Source organism: Pituophis catenifer, unplaced genomic scaffold (genome assembly GCF_029215685.1).
Source record: "Pituophis catenifer annectens isolate HBS135680 unplaced genomic scaffold, rPitCat1.0.hap2 SCAF_14, whole genome shotgun sequence".
Classification (NCBI taxonomy): domain Eukaryota; kingdom Metazoa; phylum Chordata; class Lepidosauria; order Squamata; family Colubridae; genus Pituophis; species Pituophis catenifer.
The window spans coordinates 10,634,883-10,656,500 of record NW_027256894.1 but is presented as its reverse complement, the minus strand read 5'-3'; the positions used below and the strand labels follow the sequence as shown (position 1 = coordinate 10,656,500).

The 21,618-nt window shown below is 41.1% G+C and overlaps 1 protein-coding gene across 3 annotated transcripts in view; it reads left to right on the top strand.

Moving 5' to 3' along the window:
- The window catches only part of CHSY1 (chondroitin sulfate synthase 1), a 117,309-nt gene extending 96,150 nt beyond the window's left edge, over nt 1-21,159 (top strand). For all 3 annotated transcript variants that reach the window (XM_070953397.1, XM_070953398.1, XM_070953396.1), the window contains one exon: nt 18,160-21,159. In XM_070953397.1, coding sequence (XP_070809498.1) covers nt 18,160-19,752 — 1,593 coding nt within the window. In that variant the 3' untranslated portion in view covers nt 19,753-21,159. The remainder of the gene's footprint in view (nt 1-18,159) is intronic.
- Nucleotides 21,160-21,618: the final 459 nt, after the last annotated feature.

Below are 21,618 nucleotides of genomic sequence, written 5' to 3'. Positions count from 1 at the left end.
ATGAAGTAGCTTGAAGTGATACCAACAGCTCCATCTTAAGTCCACTTTCCTCTGGTTATGTGACCCAGAGGGGGGGAGTGCATGCACCTGCCCAGTGCTTTCCCAGTGCACACCTAAACACAAACTTGCTCAATTGAGACCCACAAGAGAAAACATCCACACATGGAACCCATTACTTCATTACATAATGTACCTATAGATATAGATATGGTCATATTTGGGAAGGGTCCTGGAAAGAATTCCTGAATCCGGTTCTGCATGCTTTCCCTTCCCCCCAGTCTTGCTTTAGATGTAGTTACCCCAAGCTTCGTTTGAGTCATGCAAGGAGAAAACTAGGTTGCGACCATCTGTGTTTGGTCTGGCTAGATTTCTTTCCTATTGGCCTACTTTAGAGTTCCTCTAGGAAGATTTATAGCCGTTGCTGTAGCTTAAGTGTTCAACTACCGAAGAGGGAGAAATTAGTATAGGTTGCCTGACACAGAAGAGTTTTTAACTTCTTTCCTGGCCCAAATATTCCTGAAGGCAAAACTAAAATCGAGAAGCACTTTCCCAAGCAATCATAATTTAAAAAATTACCATACGATCAGCACTAATCAAGCCAAAATTAAGATAAAGATAAAAGTTTTCCTTGTCCAGTCGTGTCCGATTTTCTGTTTCTTAGCTGAAGGAGCATTGTCCGAAGACATTTCTATGGACATGTGGCCAGCAAGATTATATGCCATGATACATGGAATGCTGTTACTTTCCCACCAAAGTGGTACCTATTTATCTACTCTCATTTGCATGCTTTCAGACTGCTAAGTGAGCAAGAGCTGTAGCAAGTAATGGGAACTCACCCATCGCACAGTGCTCAGGTCTCAAACTGTCAGCTTTCCAACTGAGAAGAAAGATGCTGAGAAGCTCAGCATCTTTAACGGCTGAGTCATCACACCCCTCGATAAAAATAGTAAGTCTCCATCCAAAGCAAAAAAAGTGAGAAAGTAAAAGGGATTTATTAAAAAGGGAGAGATGATTGCATTCAACAGGAGTGGTGCAAAATAAAATAGAAAAAAGGATTCAACCTCAGATTTCTACGTTGTTGACATCCTTTTGGACTTAATTAAAAAAGAAGGAAAGCTGTTGTTAAGTATATTTTCTATTTTCGTTTTGTTTGGAATCCTCAATTCTAGCAGAAAGTAAATCTCCAAATTATCGGGGAACACGGATGCAAATGTGTGGCTCCTGTTGGAGAAACTGGAACTGGTGCTGTCTTCTCTCAGTGGTGGTAGAGGAAGGCCAGCAGATAATTTATACTGTATTTATACTGTGTTCAGCATTAAGAGGTTAATCACAGCGTGGGTCTATCTGAATTCCCTTGGGAGAAGATTAATGTTACCTAGCAACCAAAAGCAGTTGCTATTAGAGGTAAGATATTTTGCTGGAGGGATCCTTTCCGTTTCTTTTTTCCTTTTCTCCTCCTTCCCTCCCTAAGTTAAAGCATTGTGTGTTTGTCCTTATCTTAATTTCCCGTTGCTATTAAAAGTTAAATGAAAGTATTAATACACAAGGGCATACAGGTATACCTATATGTATATATACGCATACATACATGCATACATACATTTATATACATATACACACAGAGATACATACACGTACAGGCATACACACTTTTACATGGACAATTATTTCCAGAAGGAATTTTGAGTGTTAAAGAGAATAATCAGGTTGGACCATGGGAAAAAAGTGGATAAATGAGTGTGGGAAGCTACTCCTAGGAGAATGAAATATTTTGAGAAATATTTAAAAAGGCAGGATAAAATGTTTCCCCTAAAAGAAAAAGAAATTTTTTTTTAAGGGAGACAGAAACTCAGAGCCCTAGCACCCTGCGTCCCAGCAGATATTTTGTGCCCATTGAGAAAGACTGGGCCATCCTATCTACAAGACAAAAGACTCTCAGCTCCAGGGTGATGGGATTAAGACATGACCCTTCAGGACATAATAGGAGCTGCGGTGGCGCAGTGGTTAGAGTGCAAGTACTGCAGGCTACTTCTGCTGACTGCTGGCTGCCTGCAATTTGGCAGTTCAAATCTCATTAGGCTCAAGGTTAACTTGGCCTTCCATCCTTCCGAGGTGGGTAAAATTAGGGCCCAGATTGTTGGGGGGCAATTTGCTGACTTTGTAAACCTCTTAGAGAGGGCTTTAAACAGTGGTGGGATTCAAATAATTTAACAACCGGTTCTCTGCCCTAATGATTTCTTCCAACAACCTGTTCACCAAACTGCTCAGAAAGTTAACAACTGGTTCTCCCGAAGTGGTGCGAACTGGCTGAATCCCACTATTGGCTGTAAAAAAAAAAAAAAAAAAAAAACGTTTTCAAGGCATCTGGAGGTTCAAGAATTTTCCATCATCTTCATAAAAACAGTTCATATCGGTCCAGGCTCTTTTTTAAGGTGCTAATTAACTATTCCACTTTTAACATCTGCCGTGCTCTTGCAAAGAACGATTGCATTATCGAGTGGATGGCAGTGTGTGTGGCTTGACTGCAAGTGTGTTTCCCGACACAACATAGGAGGTGGTGTGGGTTTCTTTCCCCTCCCTCTTGCAGCTCTCTCAGCAACAGTCAAGCAATAGTTTTGGCAAGGGTCCTTTTTAAAAGACACGCTCCAGTTGGTAGCCAGACTTCACAAAATAGTTCATATGGTTGCTTTCTCATGTGCCGCAGGGAGTCCGTTTTGGAGCATAGGCCTAAACTAGGCCTAAAACCCAGCATAGAACTAAGTTTCTCTCTATCTCTCATCTCCCTTCCCATCCGCCCTCCCGCCACTCTTGAGCTGCATTGTGATATCCGTTTGTCAATCCGGGTTTTTCAAATTTACACATTTTTGTAAATACCGTTTTTTTGGAGTATAAGATGCACCTTCCCCCCCCCAAAAGGGGGTGAAAATGTAGGTGCGTCTTATACACCGAATGTAGCCCCGCCCACCCACTAGCCCCCACTCTCTGGCCTCTGCCTCCCAGCAATTTACCTCCTTGCAGCAAGCAGCAAGGAAAAGCAGCCCCTTTCAGCTTCAGCACAGCCTAATTAGCACAAGTTGATTGAATCGGCCTCCTGACTCTCAGCTGTTTTGCCCCAGCCTCTGCTGCTTGCTGCAAGGAGCTAAATTGCTGGAGCAGATTTTTTTTTCTTCCTTGTGCTAATCAAGCTATGCTGAAAACGAAAATGAAAGTAAAGCAGGCTGTTTGCTGCAACAAGGCAAAATTGCTTGGAGGCAGAGGCAGATTTCTTTTTCTTGTTTTCCTCAACAAAAAAGGTAGGTGCGTCTTATAGTCCAGTGCGTCTTATACTCTGAAAAATATGGTATGTTTACAAAATTGTACAGGTTTTTGCCGGATAGCTAAAAAGAAAGAAAAAAAAAAAAACCATGGAAGTTCTGATGAAGAATGTCTGCGAAGATTCTCAGTCATATTCTCAGTTGTCCCAAAGGTGCTTTTTCCAAGAGACAATTGGGACTTTCTTTGTTTTTATTTATAGATATTTCACTTCTCATCAAAAAGCTTCTTCAGTTCTCAGAACCTCCTGGATGAGAAGCGAAATATCTTCAAGAAAAACAAAGAAAGTCCAGTTGTCTCTTGAAAAAGCACCTTTTGATGAAGAAGCAATGAGCCGTGGTGGCGCAGTGGTTAGAGTGCAGTACTGCAGGCTGCTTCTGCTGACTGCTGATTGCCAGCAGTTTGGCAGTTCAAGTCCCACCGGCTCAAGGTTGACTCAGCCTTCCATCCTTCCGAGGTCGGTAAAATGAGGACCCAGATTGTTGGGGGAAATAGGCTGACTCTCTAAACCGCTTAGAGAGGGCTGTAAAGTACTGTAAAGTGGTATATAAGTCTAAGGGCTATTGCTATTGCTCTGAGGATAGAAAAATAGATAGCATCTTAACACGTTCTTGCAGCATTCTATGATTCTATGAAATTCACTTTAAAAACACTGTTCTGGTTGACTAGATATAGATATTCACCTTGGCGATTTATATGGTCTCCTGTTGTGATGTGTTGCTAGTGGTATGCCAGGGAGCCCCAAATAGGTGTAGCTAGGGGAAAGAAATGGATACGGCAAGAGTGAAAATTGAATTTGATTCAAATTAATTTGAAAATAAGTATGGCTAATAGAATTACTCCCTTGCATATTAATAATGTTCCTTTTCAGTCTTATTAATAAACACAGCAACATGCTGGCAAATTCTTGGACGCTGTCCATCCACGGTGCAAACTGTGCAAGTTAACAAAGTCCCTTAAAGCTTAAATTAAAACAACCCAAAGTCAGACTTTGTTCAGGTCCTGTAATGAATTTCACTTTGTTATTGCTACAATATAAGAACTGTAGCTAATGCCAGCATTTTATTGATGCATTTTTAATTGGCATGGATAACATGCTAGCATTGCATTAGTTACCAGTAAATTTCTCCTTTTTTTTTTTAAAAAAAAAAAAGGTTTTTGTATATAAAGCTAATGAGATCTTTCTACTGCTTTCTAAATCTTCCTTTTTTCCCCAATCTTCTTAAGGATTAGTTCCTTCACATATGTTTCTCTGTGAAAACCAGTCACATACCCTGGAGCTGAGGACAAAGGCTTCCGAAATTAACACGCAACTTGGTGTTGCTATTGTGGGTTTTTCCTATTTTATTTTAAATCTGCAAGTATAGAAATGCAAATTCTGTTTTAGTTGGGCAGAGGCTAATTAGGTTTCAAGTGAATGCAAATGCAGACACTCAGCTCCTTATTTATTGGGCGAGATGGATGCTTACTTAATGAGTTCATTGCATAATAGTGTAAATGGAAGACTTAAAACTGCAGTCTGTTCAGTTTTCTCCATTTCACAGCTGGTTTGGAATTGCCTTGGGAATCAAGTGACCTCGGGCTTCCCTTGCTGCAGAATTTGCCTTCCAAAGCTGGTTTTCTTCGCTGAGTTTCGAAACCCATATTTTCCAGCACAAGGCACTGTGGGGAAAATATTTGGGGACCTTTGCCCCCACCCCCCAAAATCACTTGCTATATCCTTTACAACATACCACTTAAAAGTAGCCCATATCACTCATTAATTTATTTGCATCTTGTAACTCTTTGCTTGTCAACAAGCTCGTGGCCTCTAATGCTTTTCTTCTAGGATTTCACCTCTGGCTTAGACCATTTGTGGTAATGTAAGGACTCTAGGCTGGTTCCTCTTTTGACTCCACCTCTTGGCTCTGCCTGTCCTTCTACAATAGCTATTTTTAAAAGAGAGTTGGTGGCTTTTTACCTCCCTGCCCTTTTGTTTTTCTGTAAAGAAAGTTTAGAGAAGGAATTACCAAATAATAACCCCCATAAATATCAGGACAACTGTTCCCAAAATCCTGCCCCCTTATATTTAAACTAAAACAAGAAAAAAAATATATCCCAAAGGTCATACAAGAACCAATCTTTGAGAACGTCAGCATCTTTCTCGGGAATCCCACAATCTTGCCCAAGGTCTTGTTGGAAGAAATATCCTTCTAGGTTCTGCTCCAAGTGGGGAAAAAGACACTGGAAACATGGAGACTGCTTGGAAAGATGGTTTAATGGTGGACAGGATCACATGGCTTGAGTTCCTGAACAGAAAAAGGGCAGATACAGGGAGTCCTTGGGTTTTTATGCTCTCTCTGGCTTTGCATTCCCTGGGGCCCCGAAAGAGTATCCTGATTGGTTGTCAGACTCCCAGGGGGTGGGGGTCTTAGCTAGCCTTACTGGCTGATGGTCACATGTGCTTCCCAGGTCACATGTGGTGAGTTTCTGCTGCTATTGTGTAGAGGGCTAATCCTATCTTTGTTGGATCTTTGGCAATTCCTACTATGGCTTTGCCTGAAGGAGGCAGATCTTTATTATGTAGAAGAGACTGGCCCAGGCCTTAATGGCCCATTGACAAAGGGTGGGGGCAGGAAGATGGGAGCTGCTTCAAAACATGCTTATCCATTTCTCATCCAGGGAAATATAATATTCTGCCTTTTTCATATTTCCTAAAATATTTCACTCTTCCAGGAAAGGGGTGGGTGCTAACTTCCTACAGTCTCACAAGATTTTGGCATTCGGTTATCAAACTTTGAGATGAGATTGTGAAATCTTGCAGTTGAGACGGAGCAGTCTGAATAGCTCAGCAGGGTCAAGCGATGGTATCGGGGGCCTGTGAAAGCTACTATTTCCTAGATTACAACAGGCTGAACCTTTAGAAAAAGAGCTGCGCAAGTAATATACAAAATTATTTATGACCCTGCTTGCCATTTTGCTTCTATTTTTCATTGACAATGGGAAATGTACATATTGGGGAAAAATAGAGAAACAGTTTGGATTTTAACAGTTGGGTTTTGTATTTCCAAAGATGACTGTGACCACGGTTTGATTGTTTCTTCTCCCCAGCAAACTTTGCAACCTAGAAGTACTTTGACTTTGACTTGGGACAAGATTGCATCTTTATAGAAGCCTCCACCTAAAACAGTAATCGTTCAGACATGAGCAAATCCCATCACAGTTTTCTCTTCCTATCTTTTCTCCTCCCCTCCCCCACAATTTTTAAGTGCTTTGCCAGATAAAATATTATTGGAAACTCAAACACTCGCAATTCTTTTGTAAATTTTCAGTTGGCCTAATGATCTACCTATCAATTCCAAGTTTCTAACAGATTGACGAGTTGGAAGGGACCTTGTAGGTCACCCAGTCCAAACCCCACCTCACCCTGCCCAAGCAGAGACCCTACACCATTTCTGATAGATGGCAGTCCAGTCTCTTCTTGAAAGCTTCCAGTGATGAAGCTCCCACAACCTCTGAAGGCAACTTATGTTCCATGGGTTGATTGTTCTCACTGTTAGAAAATTTCTCCTTATTTCCAGGTTAAATCTCTCCTTGTTCAGTTTCCATCCATTATTCCTTTTCTGGCCTTCAAAGGTGCTTTGGAAAATAGCTTGACCCCCTTCCTCCTCTCTGGGGCAGCCCCTGAAGTATTGGAAGACTGCTATCCTGTCTCTCCTGGTCCTTCTCTTCACTAGACTAGCCGTGCCCAGTTCCTGCAACTTTTCTTCCTATGTTTTAGTCTCCAGGTCTTTGATCATCTTAGATAGATTCAGATGAACAGAGTTGGAAGGGACCTTGTAGGTCATCTAGTCCACCACCACCCCCGCCCAAGCAGGAGACCCGACACCATTTCTAACAGATGGCAGTCCAGTCTCTTTTTGAAAGTTTCTAGGGATGAAGCTCCCACAACTTCTGAAGGCAACTTCTGTTCCATTGGTTGATTGTTCTCACTGTCAGAAAGTTCCCCTTCATTTCTAGGTTGAATCTCTCCTTGTTCAATTTCCATCCATTATTCCTTGTCTGGCCTTCAGGTGCCTTGGAAAATAGCTTGACCCCCTCCTTTCTATGGCAGCCCCTGAGATATTGGAAGACTGCTATCATGTCTCCCCTGGTCCTTCTCTTCACTAGACTAGCCATGCCCAGTTCCTGCAACCGTTCTTCATGTTTGGAAGATCTTCCCTGTGATGTCTTAGTAGTTTTTTTAATTGGGAAACCTCTCCCTTTCCAAATTAATATATTTGATGACAGTCCAGTGGTAAGAGGTAGCTCTCAACTTACCACAGTTCATTTAGTGACCCTTTGAAGTTACGACGACGCTGAAAAAAGTGACTTAGGACCGTTTTTCACACTTATGACCATTGCGGCATCCCCGCATTCATGTGATCAAAATTCAGATGCTTTTCAACAGACTCGCCTTTATGGCAGTTGCAGTGTCCCGGGGTCATGTGATCACTCTTTGCGATCTTCTGACAATGGGGAAGCCAGATTCACTTAACAACCATGTTACTAACTTAACAACCGCAGTGATACATTTAACAACTCTGGCAAGAAAGGTCGAAAAATGGGGCAAAAGTCCCTTAACAAATATCTCGCTCAGCAAACAGAAATTTTGGGCTCAGTTATGGTCGTAAGTCGAGGACTACCTGTATTGTGTACCACTTTGCTTGAGGAAACAAATAATGTAACCGGGGGTGGGGGAAGGAGAGAATAGCCCAGAGGTGGGTTTCAGCAGGTTATGACCAGTTCTGGAGAACCGGTAGTGGAAATTATGAGTAGTTCAGAGAACCGGTAGTAAAAATTCTGACTGGCCCCGCCCCCATCTATCCTCTGCCTTCCAAGTTCCAGCTGATTAGGAGGAAATGAGGATTTTGCAGTAACCTTCCCCTGGATTGGGGAAGTAATGGAGATTTTACAGTATCCTTCCCCTGCCACGCCCACCAAGCCATGCCCACCAAGCCACACTCACAGAACCGGTAGTAAAAAATTTTTGAAACCCACCACTGGAATAGCCTTATTTCTTGTCCTTCTTCTCCTTGAAGCAGGAACCTCCATCATGGGTGGGAGGGAAGAACTCTCTACAATAGGGGTCTCCAATCTTGGCAACTTTAAGATTTGTGGACTTCAACTCCCAGAGTTCTGGGAGTTAAAGTCCACAAGTCTGAAAGTTGCCAAGATTGGAGGCCCCTGATCTACAATATCTCCAAAGTCGTTGGGCCTCTTGATGGTAAACATATAAATACGAGGAGAGTAATTCTATATGTTGTAAGTTAAAACATCTGTGCTTGTTGGAAGCCTTCTTGAATCTGGATCTAAATCTAACACTATTGTTTCTTCTTGTAGGACTGTGTAATCAAAGTATCCTTTAAAAAAACATAACACGGTAAAACTGAAAATTTTCTCTCTACTTGCTTTTTTAACATTTTCATCTCCCTCTCCCTTTCTTTAAAAAAGGGAGGAGAGCCTTTAACTACTAACAAAAACCAGTTGTGTGTTGGTGATTTAGATGCTCCTTTCAGCTTGAATTTGTTGCTCACACAGTTTGGCCTTGGCAAAAGCCAGTTGCTTGTCATGAGCGAAATCTGACAAGAATGTCTTTCAAATTCCCGAATATTAAACTATTCAAGCAGGCAAATAGAGCAAGGGCATAGACACGATATGCACTGTGTAATATCACACATGATGATCGCTGTTATTTTCCCGCCGAAGTGGTACCTATTAATCTACTCGCGTTTGCATGCTTTTGAACTGCTAGGTGGGCAGGAGCTGGAGCAAGTAACAGGAACTCACCCATCGTGTGGTGCTCGGGTCTCAAACTGTCAGCTTTCCAACTGAGAAGCTCAATATCTTTTTAACAGCTGAGCCATCACACCCCCTCTCCATCTTCTTAATTTGATAGTTTAACCTTTTCCACCATAGGAATGCACGGGCTAATTTTCCTGCGCTTATCAAATGGGTATAAGATAGAAAAACTAGTTAGATAGTGTAAGGACACGTCCCTTCCTTTTTTCTGCTCCGCAAGCCATGAATATATCAGTGGAAAAAGAAAGATCTACATTTGCAAATCTGGAGATGTAACTGCAAAGCCCTATGACCAGTTTGGGTTGTGTAAATTTTATTTTTTTCCAGTCGCAGAAATGTTGTTCTGGGTCATGAATTCAGATCAGGGGGGAACCGTGGAGGCCCACAAGGCCTCTCCACTTCATTAGAACCAATTGAGTCTGCACACCAGAAAGTTGCCAGCACTCTGTGCCTCATGCTGGGGTATCTGGCAGATGAATCCATCTGGGAAAAATTCCTAGAATGGAGCGTGTTTTAAAACCACACAACTGGAGGACTGGAAACTAGTATTCCTTCCCATTTTTCATGCTTCTTAAGCCCTCGGTGTTGAACAATCAGTTCAATTTCTTAATGATTGTGTAAGTTTTTAAACGCACACTTTGGGAGAAAAAAGTGTGATCTCGGATAGGTGGAAAACACATCCGGAGTGAAGGGATATAAACCAGATGTGCAAAGCATATGAGTAAAGAATGGTACATTCCAGTAGTGGGTTTCAATTTTGGTTCAATTACCGGTTCGCTCATGGGCATGCACTGCTTGTGCACATGTGCGCCGCTTCTGGGCATGCACAGAGACATCCAGGCGGGTGGGCAGAGTCTCTGCCGCCGCCACTACCATTTCGCCCGATCCAGGGTGAACCAGTAACAACCCACCACTGGTACATTCCATCTTGATTCTCCCTCCCTTTTTTTTTTTGCTGAATGAAGGTGTCCAAAAAAAAAGGTATATATGTATGTGAGAAAGAGAGTTGATACCTGAAACAAACAGCATCATTTTTGGGTTGAGGAAAAAAGGCTTACAGGATTATTTTATCTATGTACTACTAAAACACTCCTGCTTGTCTGTTTTGCAACCTTCAGTTGAGCAAAGCAGCATGTCACAGGGCAACAATTTTTGCATCAAATGGGCTAACTTAAAGACTGTGTTCAAACTCATTATTCCCATTGGCTTGAAATTTGGCAACTGCCATACTGCCGCGTGGTCGTGTGATTATCGTTTCCAGGGCTGCCTGCCAACTTTCTACAAGGAAAGTCAATGGGGAAGCCAGCAGGAAGTCGGAAGTTCTCACTGCTCCTGTTCTCACTGCTTTTTTTTTCTTTTTTTTTTTTTTTTGCTCCTCTTTTTCTATTTCAGTTCTAAGGAAATATCTCTGAATTGATGAGCCCAGAGGTCAGAGGTTGTCTGGTGAAGTTCTAAAGAGTCTGGCATGCTTGTTCTTTCAGGGTTTTTTTTTTTTTTCTTTTTAAGTCCCTTCCACTTCTCTTCACGTGTGTGTGTGTAATTCTTCTTGTGTAGTTTTAGAGTTCAGTTTAGAGATTTAAAAATCGTGAGTCTATAAGAGGAGCATGCTGTTGCAATCATATCCTGCCTGTAGTTTTCAATAGGCATCTGTTTGGCTAGAATGCAAACAGAATATTGACTAGAACAATGATTAAAACAAGTTTATGGACTCGGTGAGCACAGTTCTTCTGTTTTTAATCTCTGATTTATTTGAAAAAATAAATAAAAAGAGTTCCTAATTCGTACAGTTTTAAATATACCAGATTACTGTTTTAGAGCGATGGCTGAATAGGATATCTGTCTATCTCTCTGTCTGTCCATCCATCCATTCATTAAATATCATCATATATCATCTAATCATCTATTTATTATCTATTTCTGTATCTAGCTATCATACTTCAGAATGGAATGGAATGGAATGGAATGGAATGGAATGGAATAGAATAGAATAGAATAGAATAGAATAGAATAGAATAGAATAGAATAGAATAGAATAGAATAGAATAGAATAGAATAGAATAGAATAGAATAGAATAGTTGGAAGGGACCTTGGAGGTCTTCTAGTCCAACCCCCTGCCTAGGCAGGAAACCCTACACCACTTCAGACAAATGGTTATCCAACATCTTCTTTAAAATTTCCAGTGTTGGAGCATTCACAACTTCTGGAGGCAAGTTGTTCCATTGATTAATTGTTCTGTCAGGAAATTTCTCATCCATCATCCATCTATCAAATATCATCTATCATCTAATCATCCACTTATTATCTATATCTATTTATATCTATCTATCTATCTATCTATCTATCTATCTATCTATCCATCCATCCATCCATCCATCCATCCATCCATCCATCCATCCATCCATCTATCTATCTATCCATCTATCAAATTTGTTTGTCATCCATCTCACAGTTCAAGGTGACTCTAGTGGCTGGGAAGTTGCTTTCTATATATGCATAAGCTCCTTTGCCCATTCCTTGAGTTATATTAATAACATAAACTCTTATGCACATTTGAAAGTCAAAAGAAAAAATAAATTCCACTCCATTTTAATCATTTACCCTGTGTCATCCTCCAGCTGGTGTGTAGAATCTCAGGCTGTAACTCTGGATTCTTATTTCAAAGCATTTGAATGTAGTAAGATTAAAAGATTTGTGGGAGTGGGTTTCTTTCTTTCTTTCTTTCTTTCTTTTTTTTTACACACAGGAATACTTCCAGTATGTCAGGATTTCAGGGAGATAGAACATCTCACTGAATATAGCAAATGCAGCATATTTCCCCCCCCCTTTTTTTTTCTTAGTTTTCCTGGGTTGTGAAAACTGTTCTATTAATGGGTGGCTTTCTTTAGTATTACCATACCAAAAAACAAAGCAGCATTAAATTAGGACTTCAACTCCCATCAGCCTCAGCAAGAGTTAGACCTCAAAACATCTGGATGGCACCTGTTTGCCTGTTCATCTTGGAGGTTTTTCTTCTCAGACTTGATCTATCAAGCAACTAATGCCTTTGACAGGATCTTTTTTTTTTAATTGCCCCCCCCAATCTTCCAAACTGCACATGTGCAAGTCCAGTTGATAACCAGAAGGCAGCTTTGAAAAGGTCACCAGTGGACATCTCCCGAATGATCTCGTTCAAGCAGTTGACAGCTGCCGTTCATTAAAAGAAGACTTCTTTCCAAGAGGACCGTAACCGTAATCCTGCATGTCTTAATATGGAGTCCTATCCATCAATGACTTCTTAGAATTCAGTTGTGTAATCAACAAGAGTGTCATCTTCTCTTAATTTCCTGATAGAACCTTGGGCCAATTCTGTAGAGGCAGCGACAACAACCAGGGCTTCGTTTTGGACTCGTGCTCGTTCGCTCGCCTTTCTGAAGATCATGCTTTCCGTTTCAAAATCCAGCTTGGGCTGGGATGAAAATGATTCTAATTATGTCATCCCTCACTAATGAAAGCAATGGGAAGCGTTAGCTCATAGATGCACCAACATTGGAGGTTTTTAAGAAGAGATTGGACAACCATTTGTCTGGAGTGGTCTAGAGCCGTGATGGCGAACCTATGGCACACGTGCCACAGGTGGCACGCATAGCCATATCAGTGGGCACGCACATGCACGCACCGGCCAGCTGATTTTCGGGTCTTCTGGGCCCACCAGAAGTAGGGAAACAGGCTGGAGGGCCTGGGGGAGTGGGGAAGGCCCGTTTTTTTTTCTCACCTGGCTCCAGATCCTCTCTATGCATCTGGAGAGGATGAAAACAGCCTTCTCCACCCCCTCAGAGGCCCTTCTGAAATGGCCCATTTCCCATCTGCCGGGTGGACAGAAGTGATGTTTTTTGCTGTCCCCAGCCTCCAGAGACTCCTAGAGAGGCTTCTGGAGGGCCTCCGAGGGGGTGGGGAAGGCTGTTTTCAACCTCCCCAGATGCATAGAGAGGATCTGGAGCCAGGTAAGAAAGAAAAACGGGCCTACCGGGCCATCATGTGCCAGGAGCGGGGGGGAAGGGATGGTTGCGCACGCATGCGCAGGGCAGGGCACATAGAATTATGAGTGTGGGCACACGTGCGTGTGAACCTTCCCTCCCTTCCTGGGACGCGATGGCAAAAAGGTTAGCCATCACTGGTCTAAGGTCTCTTGCTAGAGCAGAAGGTTGGACTAGAAGTCCCAAAGCTGCTTTTTCAAGAGGCAAATGGACTTTTGAGAAGACATTTTGCTTCTCATCCAAGAAGCTTCTTCAGCTCTGACTTGGTGGCCTTTACAACTCTAAAATAAAAGAATGCAAATGACCAACTGTCTGCAAGGAATATCAATCCTTCCATTCCCCACCATCCAGTCAGAGCTGAAGAAGCTTCTTGGATGAGAAGCGAAACATCTTCAAAGAAAAATAAGGAAGTCTAGTTGCCTCCTGAAAAAAAAAAAAAAGCACCTTAGGGATAGCCATGACCTGGATGACTGAGAATTTTCATAGATGTTGGACTAAAAGACCTCCAAAGACCTCCATTTATAGCTAACCTTATTTCTCAGCATATCAAGGTCTCCACCTTCTCCTCAACCCAACAGGTAGATACTTTTGTGGATTACTCATTCGGGCCCATTTTAATTTACTGTAACCAAGATTAAATAAATTGAGTGTAGATGGAATATATTATGGAATATATTAAAACACAATTGTTTCCTGCTTTGGGATATTCTGAATTCCAAAACCAAGACAAGGAAGGCAAGCAGAAGACAATACTCTGAAGTTCTGCCTGAGCATTTACAGACATAGATATTCTAAGCTTAATTATGGGTTTCATGATGTGTAGAAACTGCTTTTATTCCCTCCCTCCCTCCCCATAAGATCTTCCAACCTTCCTGAAAAGTATAGGTATATTTATTAAAGAAGGCAGGCATTGTACTGTTTTCCCTAGCATAATTATAGCACTTGAGATTTCCAGGCAGGCTGCATATATGTAGCAATTTCATTAGCATTTATAAGGTAAAAAGTAAAGGTTCCCCTCGCACATATGTGCTAATCGTTCCCGACTTCAGGGGGTTACAAATTTAACAACGGCAGTTGATTCACTTAACAACTGTGGCAAGAAAGCTTGTAAAACGAGCCAAAATTCACTTAATGAACGTCGCGCTCAGCAACAAAGAATTTGGCCTCAGTTGTGGTTGTAAGTTGAGGAGGTGAGTTTCAAAGCAGTTAAGTACCAAGGCACTATTGTTCCAAAGGAAAGAGCTACAAGATAAGATATCTTGTTTTCAGCTATCCTCTTTCTTTTTTAACGAATAAACCATGAGCTTCTTTTACCTGTCTGCCTCCTATTTTGTGTTCCATCTCAGCTGACATATCAGTTATTGGATTGATTCAAGTTGATAACTGATGGGCGTTTGTAGTCTTAGCAGCTTATTTAAATTAAAATCTGCCTTCATGATGATTTTACCAGAATAACAGATATTAACCCTCCAGGAAAATGTTTTAAATGTTTAAATATTTTTTATTGTTTTATATGCCATTTCTATGTTGAACAGTGCGTTTTCTAGGTCTCCAAAGTCTTAACATATAAACATCATCATAACCATTATAATCATATATACATATATATGCGATAATATCAATCGTTATTGAAAAGTATACTATCTTCCATTATAGCATCGATTATATAACCGTCAAAATACTTACTCATCAGTTTTTCTTTCTCATGTAGTCCATATTTTACATAAATCCACTCCTCTAACCTCAGTATTTGTCAATTAACCATTTGTAAAATAGTTCCCATGTTATAAAATATTCCGAGTCTTCTTTTCCTTTGATTTTTAGGGTTAACCTATCCATTTCTGTACATTCCAGAATTTATTTTGATTATAGCATCATCTATAGGGGTTTCTGGATTTTTCCAGTATTGTGCATATACAATCCTGGCTGCTGTTAGGATATGTAAAATTAAATATGTGTTTACCCTTATTATAGTTTCCTGGAAGAGAGAATTCCTCTACAGCAGTTCTCTCTCCTGGCAATAGAGACAGAAGCTATTTTTCACAGAGAAAGCTATTAATGTCAACTCTTTACATGCCATGTTCCACTAAGGATGTGCCATGGCTGTAGCTTATTTCTGCAATCATGGCTATCAGTCCAAATTCCTATTATATTTAGCGCATCAGCGTCCCCTGTTTGGTAGAATAGGCCAACTGAGGTTTAGCAGGTGTTTGAATTTTTTAAGCTTAAATATTGATGGACGCTGTCTGAATTTGAGCCCCTTATTTTCTCTCCATCCATCAATCATTCATGGCTTTAAGATACCTGTGTTTCCCCTTGCTGTTTCCCGATACCAGCTGTTACCTGAGATGTCATTCAATAGAACCCAAGAGTCCAGGAATTCAAGCTTGCCTTGGTATGTGAGACCTTTCTCTAGCCATTTCTCTTCCTCTCCACCCTGCTCAAATTAAAATCAGAACTACAGAATAAACAGGATAACAGAGCTGGAAGGCACCTTGGAGGTCTTCTAGGCTCTCCTATACTATTCCAGACAAATAGCTATCCACTTCTTCTTAAAAACCTACAGTGATAGCTGGTCAAAATGTACCCAAATCTAAACCCCAAATGCTGGAAATGCAACCAACATCAAGGTACCTTCTTTCATGCTTGGTGGTTATGCCCCGAAGTGAAAAAGTATTGGACCAAAATACAAGATTTTTGGCCTCCCAACCCCCCCATCACGTTTTTGCTCTCCCCAGCCCCCAGGAGCACTCTGCAGGCCTCCCAAACCCTCTGCGCATCCCGTTTTTGCGAAAAACAAGCCTGTTTTTAGCAAAAACGGGATGTGCAAGGCGGGGTTTTGGGAGGCCAAAAATGGCTGTATTCGGTTGTATAAGATGCACCAAGATTTCCACCCTATTTTAGGGGGGGGGGGGGGAACTGTGTCTTATATTCCGAAAAGTACGGTAAATAGAATAATCCCTATACAAGTAATTTGGAAAAAAAAGACTAGTCATACGTTTCTGTATGTGCATGGAGTGATTATCACTAAATCACTAAATTATAAAATTACTTTGGGAATACAATATTCAAGCCCAAAACTAACTCTTTAAAATGCCCAAATATATGAAATACTTCAAAAATTTGATTATTATTCTCATTTAACAATTATTTAACAATGGCTTATCTCCCATAAAAAAAACCGCTTAATAATATAAAGGGATATAATAAATTGTCAAATAAGAGAAATTAAATAACCTGTAAATTTTGGATATGGGATCAAGCACAAAAGAATTGTAACCGATTGATACACTTTCTGTAATTGTAATGGATGATGGTTGTTTTATGTTTTGTTCTGTTTAAAAAATAAAAAAAATGCAAAAAAAATTGATTATTATTATTATTATTAGGAGGCAGTATGGTCAAAATCCAAAGAACAGTGGCACTCTCTGGTAAAATAGAAAAACATACTATGAACATTGAAATAGCATGGCCAGGTTACATCATTTATTTCCACTTAAAGAATCATGACTATTATTAGTCAATCTAGTTACTTTTTGATTTCTTTTTTTGCTCTGCATCTACGAGTCAGTATTGACTTCTGCTTGTATTCTGTTGATTTTTCAGAGAATTATCCTACTGATGTCACCTTATTTTGATGAAGAACTTTTGAGAGCACTAATCGGTTCCGTTACATTATATAGCTAAAGCTTTATCTTAGTTTTTATGACCGCCTTTGAGTCAATGTTGACTCCTGGCAACTGCCTAGACAAGTTTCTGTGATTTTCTTGGCAAGATTTTAGAAATGGTTTGTCATTGCCTCCTTCCCAGGGTCGCAGAGATTGACTGGCCCAAGGTCATCCAGCTGGCTTGGCACCTAAGGTTGGACTAGAACTCCCAGTACCCAGGTTTTACCCTGGTACCTTAACTACCACAGCAGGCTGGCTGTTCTCTTACTTTTTAGCTCTTTTAATTTGACATAATTTTAATACTGTAGTGAAATAATTTATTATTCCTCAGTCTGCGGCTCTTCTATTTCTCATTTGAATCAGTTTCATATTTTGTTGGTATTTGAATTATTGTTCAGTTTTTATTGTGCAATTTTAATAGGCTGTAAGCCTCCCTGGGGAAATTTGGTTTCAAAAGGCAGCTTGGGCGTTTTAAGAAAAAAATGAATAATTGGCCCAAAAAGAATCAATATTTTAGGAGGTTCCCTGTATAGTTTTATGTTCTATACCAAAGGGGGAAGAAATGGATCACAGTGATGAGAAGGTGGTAGTGGGTAGATGGGCCGGTGTTTGTGTTCAAACACATTTGAATTTTCTCCATCTTTTTGAGTCTCCATCTTTTTGAAATCTCCAAATGCAGTAAAGATTTGGTTTGCTTGTCCTGCTTTTCTTTCCTTCCTTCCTTCCTTCCTTCCTTCCTTCCTTCCTTCCTTCCTTCCTTCCTTCCTCCCTCCCTCCCTCCCTCCCTCCCTCCCTCCCTCTCTGTCCTTCCTCCCTCCCTCTCCCTCTCCCCTCCCTTCAAGTGCTAAGGCAGGACTTCCCTCAGACCCTCCCTCCCTCTCATTATAATCTCCTCCCTCTCTCTTTCTTTCCTGCCTTCCTTCCTTCCTTCCTTCCTTCCTTCCTTCCTTCCTTCCTTCCTTCCTTCCTTCCTTCTTTCTTTCTTTCTTTCTTTCTTTCTTTCTTTCTTTCTTTCTTTCTTTCTTTCTTTCTTTCTTTCTGCCATCAAAAATCATTTCACATCACAATAAGCCTTTTATGCCATTTTAGGGAAAATACTGTTCCTATTGCTTAGAACAAGCCAGCTTGATTTCTAGCTTTATGGTAGAATTTTGTTTATTTTTCTTCTTCCCCTCCCAGTCTAAAACTTTTAATTCCCTTAATTCCTCAGGGAAGCTGCTGGTTTAACTAAACTTGGGCCTAAGAGAGCTGTTTATCCCCCAAAGCCCTTCTGTTTGTCTAAGCCACATGCAAGGCAGATGGACCCTATAATGATCCTCTTCCCCTCCCTTCTCTTCTTCCCTAGATGCAGCAGCTCTTTTACGAAAACTACGAGCAAAACAAAAAAGGCTACATCAGAGACCTCCACAACAGCAAGATCCACCGTGCCATCACTTTGCATCCAAACAAAAGTCCACCTTACCAGTACCGGCTTCACAGCTACATGCTGAGTCGAAAGATAGCAGAGCTGCGATACCGGACCATTCAGCTGCACCGAGAGATTGTCCTCATGAGCAAATACAGCAATACCGAAGTCCATCGAGAGGACCTTCAGCTGGGAATCGCGCCTTCCTTCATGCGATTCCAACCACAACAGCGCGAGGAGGTGTTGGAGTGGGAATTTCTGACAGGGAAGTACCTGTACTCCATGGTAGATGGGCAACCACCTCGCCGAGGCATGGACTCCTCTCAGCGTCAGGCCTTGGATGATGTCGTGATGCAAGTCATGGAGATGATCAACGCAAACGCCAAGACTAGGGGACGGATCATCGACTTTAAGGAGATACAGTATGGCTATCGAAGAGTGAGTCCCATGTATGGGGCGGAGTACGTCCTTGACTTGCTACTTTTATACAAAAAGCACAAAGGTAAGAAAATGACCGTCCCTGTTCGGCGACACGCTTACTTGCAACAGACCTTCAGCAAAGTCCAGTTTACGGAACATGATGAAACGGATGCCAAAGACCTGGCCAGTAAAATCAACCAGGATTCAGGGTCCTTGTCTTTTCTCTCCAATTCTCTTAAGATGTTCGTCCCGTTCCAGCTGAGCAAGTCCAAATCCGAGAAGACGGAATCCAAAGACCAAAAGATCAACATCTTAATTCCTCTTTCCGGACGCTTCGATATGTTTGTGCACTTCATGGCCAACTTTGAAAAGACTTGCCTTATTCCTAACCAGAACGTCAAGTTGGTTGTCTTGCTGTTCAACTCCAACTCGAATCCTGATAAGGCGCGTCAGGTGGAACTGATGAGAGAGTATCGTATGAAGTACCCCAAGGCCGACATGCAGATTTTACCCGTTTCTGGAGATTTTTCCCGAGCTCTGGCCCTCGAAGTAGGATCTTCTCAGTTCAACAATAGGTCTCTGCTCTTCTTTTGTGACGTTGACTTGGTTTTTACCGCAGAGTTCCTCCAGCGGTGTAGAGCCAACACGATTATAGGGCAACAGATTTATTTTCCAATCATCTTTAGCCAGTACGATCCAAAGATTGTCTACAGCGGGAAAGTTCCGAGCGAGAATCACTATGCTTTTACACAGAAAACTGGCTTCTGGAGGAACTATGGTTTTGGAATAGCTTGTATTTACAAGGAGGATTTAATCCGGGCAGGGGGGTTTGATGTTTCTATTCAGGGCTGGGGTCTTGAGGATGTGGATTTGTTCAACAAGGTGATTCAGGCTGGTCTCAAGACGTTCAGGAGCCAAGAAGTTGGCGTAGTCCATGTACATCACCCGGTTTTTTGTGACCCTAACCTTGATCCAAAACAATATAAAATGTGCTTGGGTTCCAAAGCATCAACGTACGGTTCTACGCAGCAACTAGCTGAACTGTGGCTTCAAAAACATGAACCAAATTTCGGGAAGAGCACAGTTGCAAATGGTTCCTTGAGGACAGCTTAATATCCCGGGAAAGGGGGACATTTAGGAAAAAACAAAAAAACAAAGACACTGTATTGCATTTTTAAAAATTTACCCTAATTTATTTTTTCCTTTGAGGAAAATGTTTTGATAGTTGATTTTTTTAAGATGACCACACAAGGGTATATTTTAGAAATTCCATTGTTTTCTTACGAGGACCTTTCCAGCTTTTTTTCTGAACAAAAACTGTGATCAAACTTTGCCTTTCGGGGAAAATGCAAATAATAATTACGGGGGCTAACATATTAGGACTTGCCTGGTTCTGACAACTTGAAATAAGTATTCTTTTTTTTGTTGGCTGATAAACGGACCAAATACGTTAATAAAGGAGAAAGGAAGCTTAGAATTTCTACACATGGTACTTTTCAAAGCTCAAACTTAGTTGCTTGGGCAGTTCCGGTGGCAATTAAATGCAAGTTGGTATAAATGATTCACCTATTTTTTCCCCCCATCTGCAAGAATGTGTATGTGTGTTTGTGAGTGTGGGTGTGGGTATGCGAGTGTGTATCCATAGTCCCCCTTGTTGACTAATTTGCCTTCCAGAATGCTTCATTTGGTTGCCTCTTTCAGCCTTAAAATGTCTTTTTGCTCAAAACGTCGTCAAGCAACCAAAACAGATGTGGAAAACGAGCACAATGTTGTTTATATACACTGTTGTCTAAAAAAAGAAGGAGAAGGAGGGAGAAATGTACATTTTTTTTCCTTGCCTGGGTCTAGAGCTGACTTTTTAAAAAATCCATATCAGGTTCTAAGTAAGATTTTTTTGTATAAAAACCGTCTTGATGACAAAAGAACAAAGCTTTAGTTAATAGAGAAGAAGGGCGATTCTGTGCCAGAAGAATCCTCAATTGTAAATCCAAAACACTCCGAATTAAATATGTTGGGAAAAATATTTATTTCCCCCATTGGTTAACAGTATTTTGGTTGGGAACAAGTTCCTACATTTCCTTTTGCTTAATTTCCTTTCCTTTTCTTTTTCTTTTTGCTTTCTGTACTGTGTAGGGCTTTAATTTATTTAACATCCTTTGTTTTTAGGTCCCTGTCTTTTTTATTTTGAATAATTACTAGTCATTCATATTTATGTATCATAGAAATGTATTGCCTGTTCTTAACTGTTTTAAGGTTGCTTCCACCTCCTTGCTCTGCAGTAAACAGTTCCTCCAAAGATTCTTCTAACGCCTCCTCTTTTATTTGCTAAATTGTCTTGTCTGTCTGTTTAAAGAGTAATTGGAAAAAAAACCCGGATATGGTTTTTTGATGCTCCAAAATGTATTCCATTTTTTTCCAGGAGTGGGACCGAAACTGTGAGAGAAATGCAAAAAAACCCCACCCCAACACACCCTGTATCTAAGCACAGAGCAAAACGTTTAAAACTTGGGCATGTTGTTGCAAAAAATAAATAAAATGCATTTGAATAAAACTAAGGCTACCGCATTGTTGCAATTCCGTTAAAACTTCTCTTTAAGTCAAATTATTTGTAGCACGTGGCACTTCAGTCTCATAATTCTGTATGTTTTTTTTTTTCAACAAGCTAAGATCAAATGGTTTTTCCACAATACAGGTAATCCTTGACTTACAACAGTTCATTCAGTGACTATTTGTTGTGGCCCGTCAACGGCCTGTGCAGCTGGCATCTGAGTCAGACAATGAGGAGGCTGGAGAAGATGTGGTGCCAGAGGCAGAGATTCAGCCAGGGCCTTCACAACCTCCAGAAGCTTCTTTAAATGAAGAGGACGAAGAGGAGAAGCCTCTTCTCAATGCGCACAGAGATGCCAAAAGGCAGGAGTGGCTCCTCAGGAGGAGGTCTCCTCGAGAGTAAGGCTGGGGGCTAATTGGCCACTCCCTTAG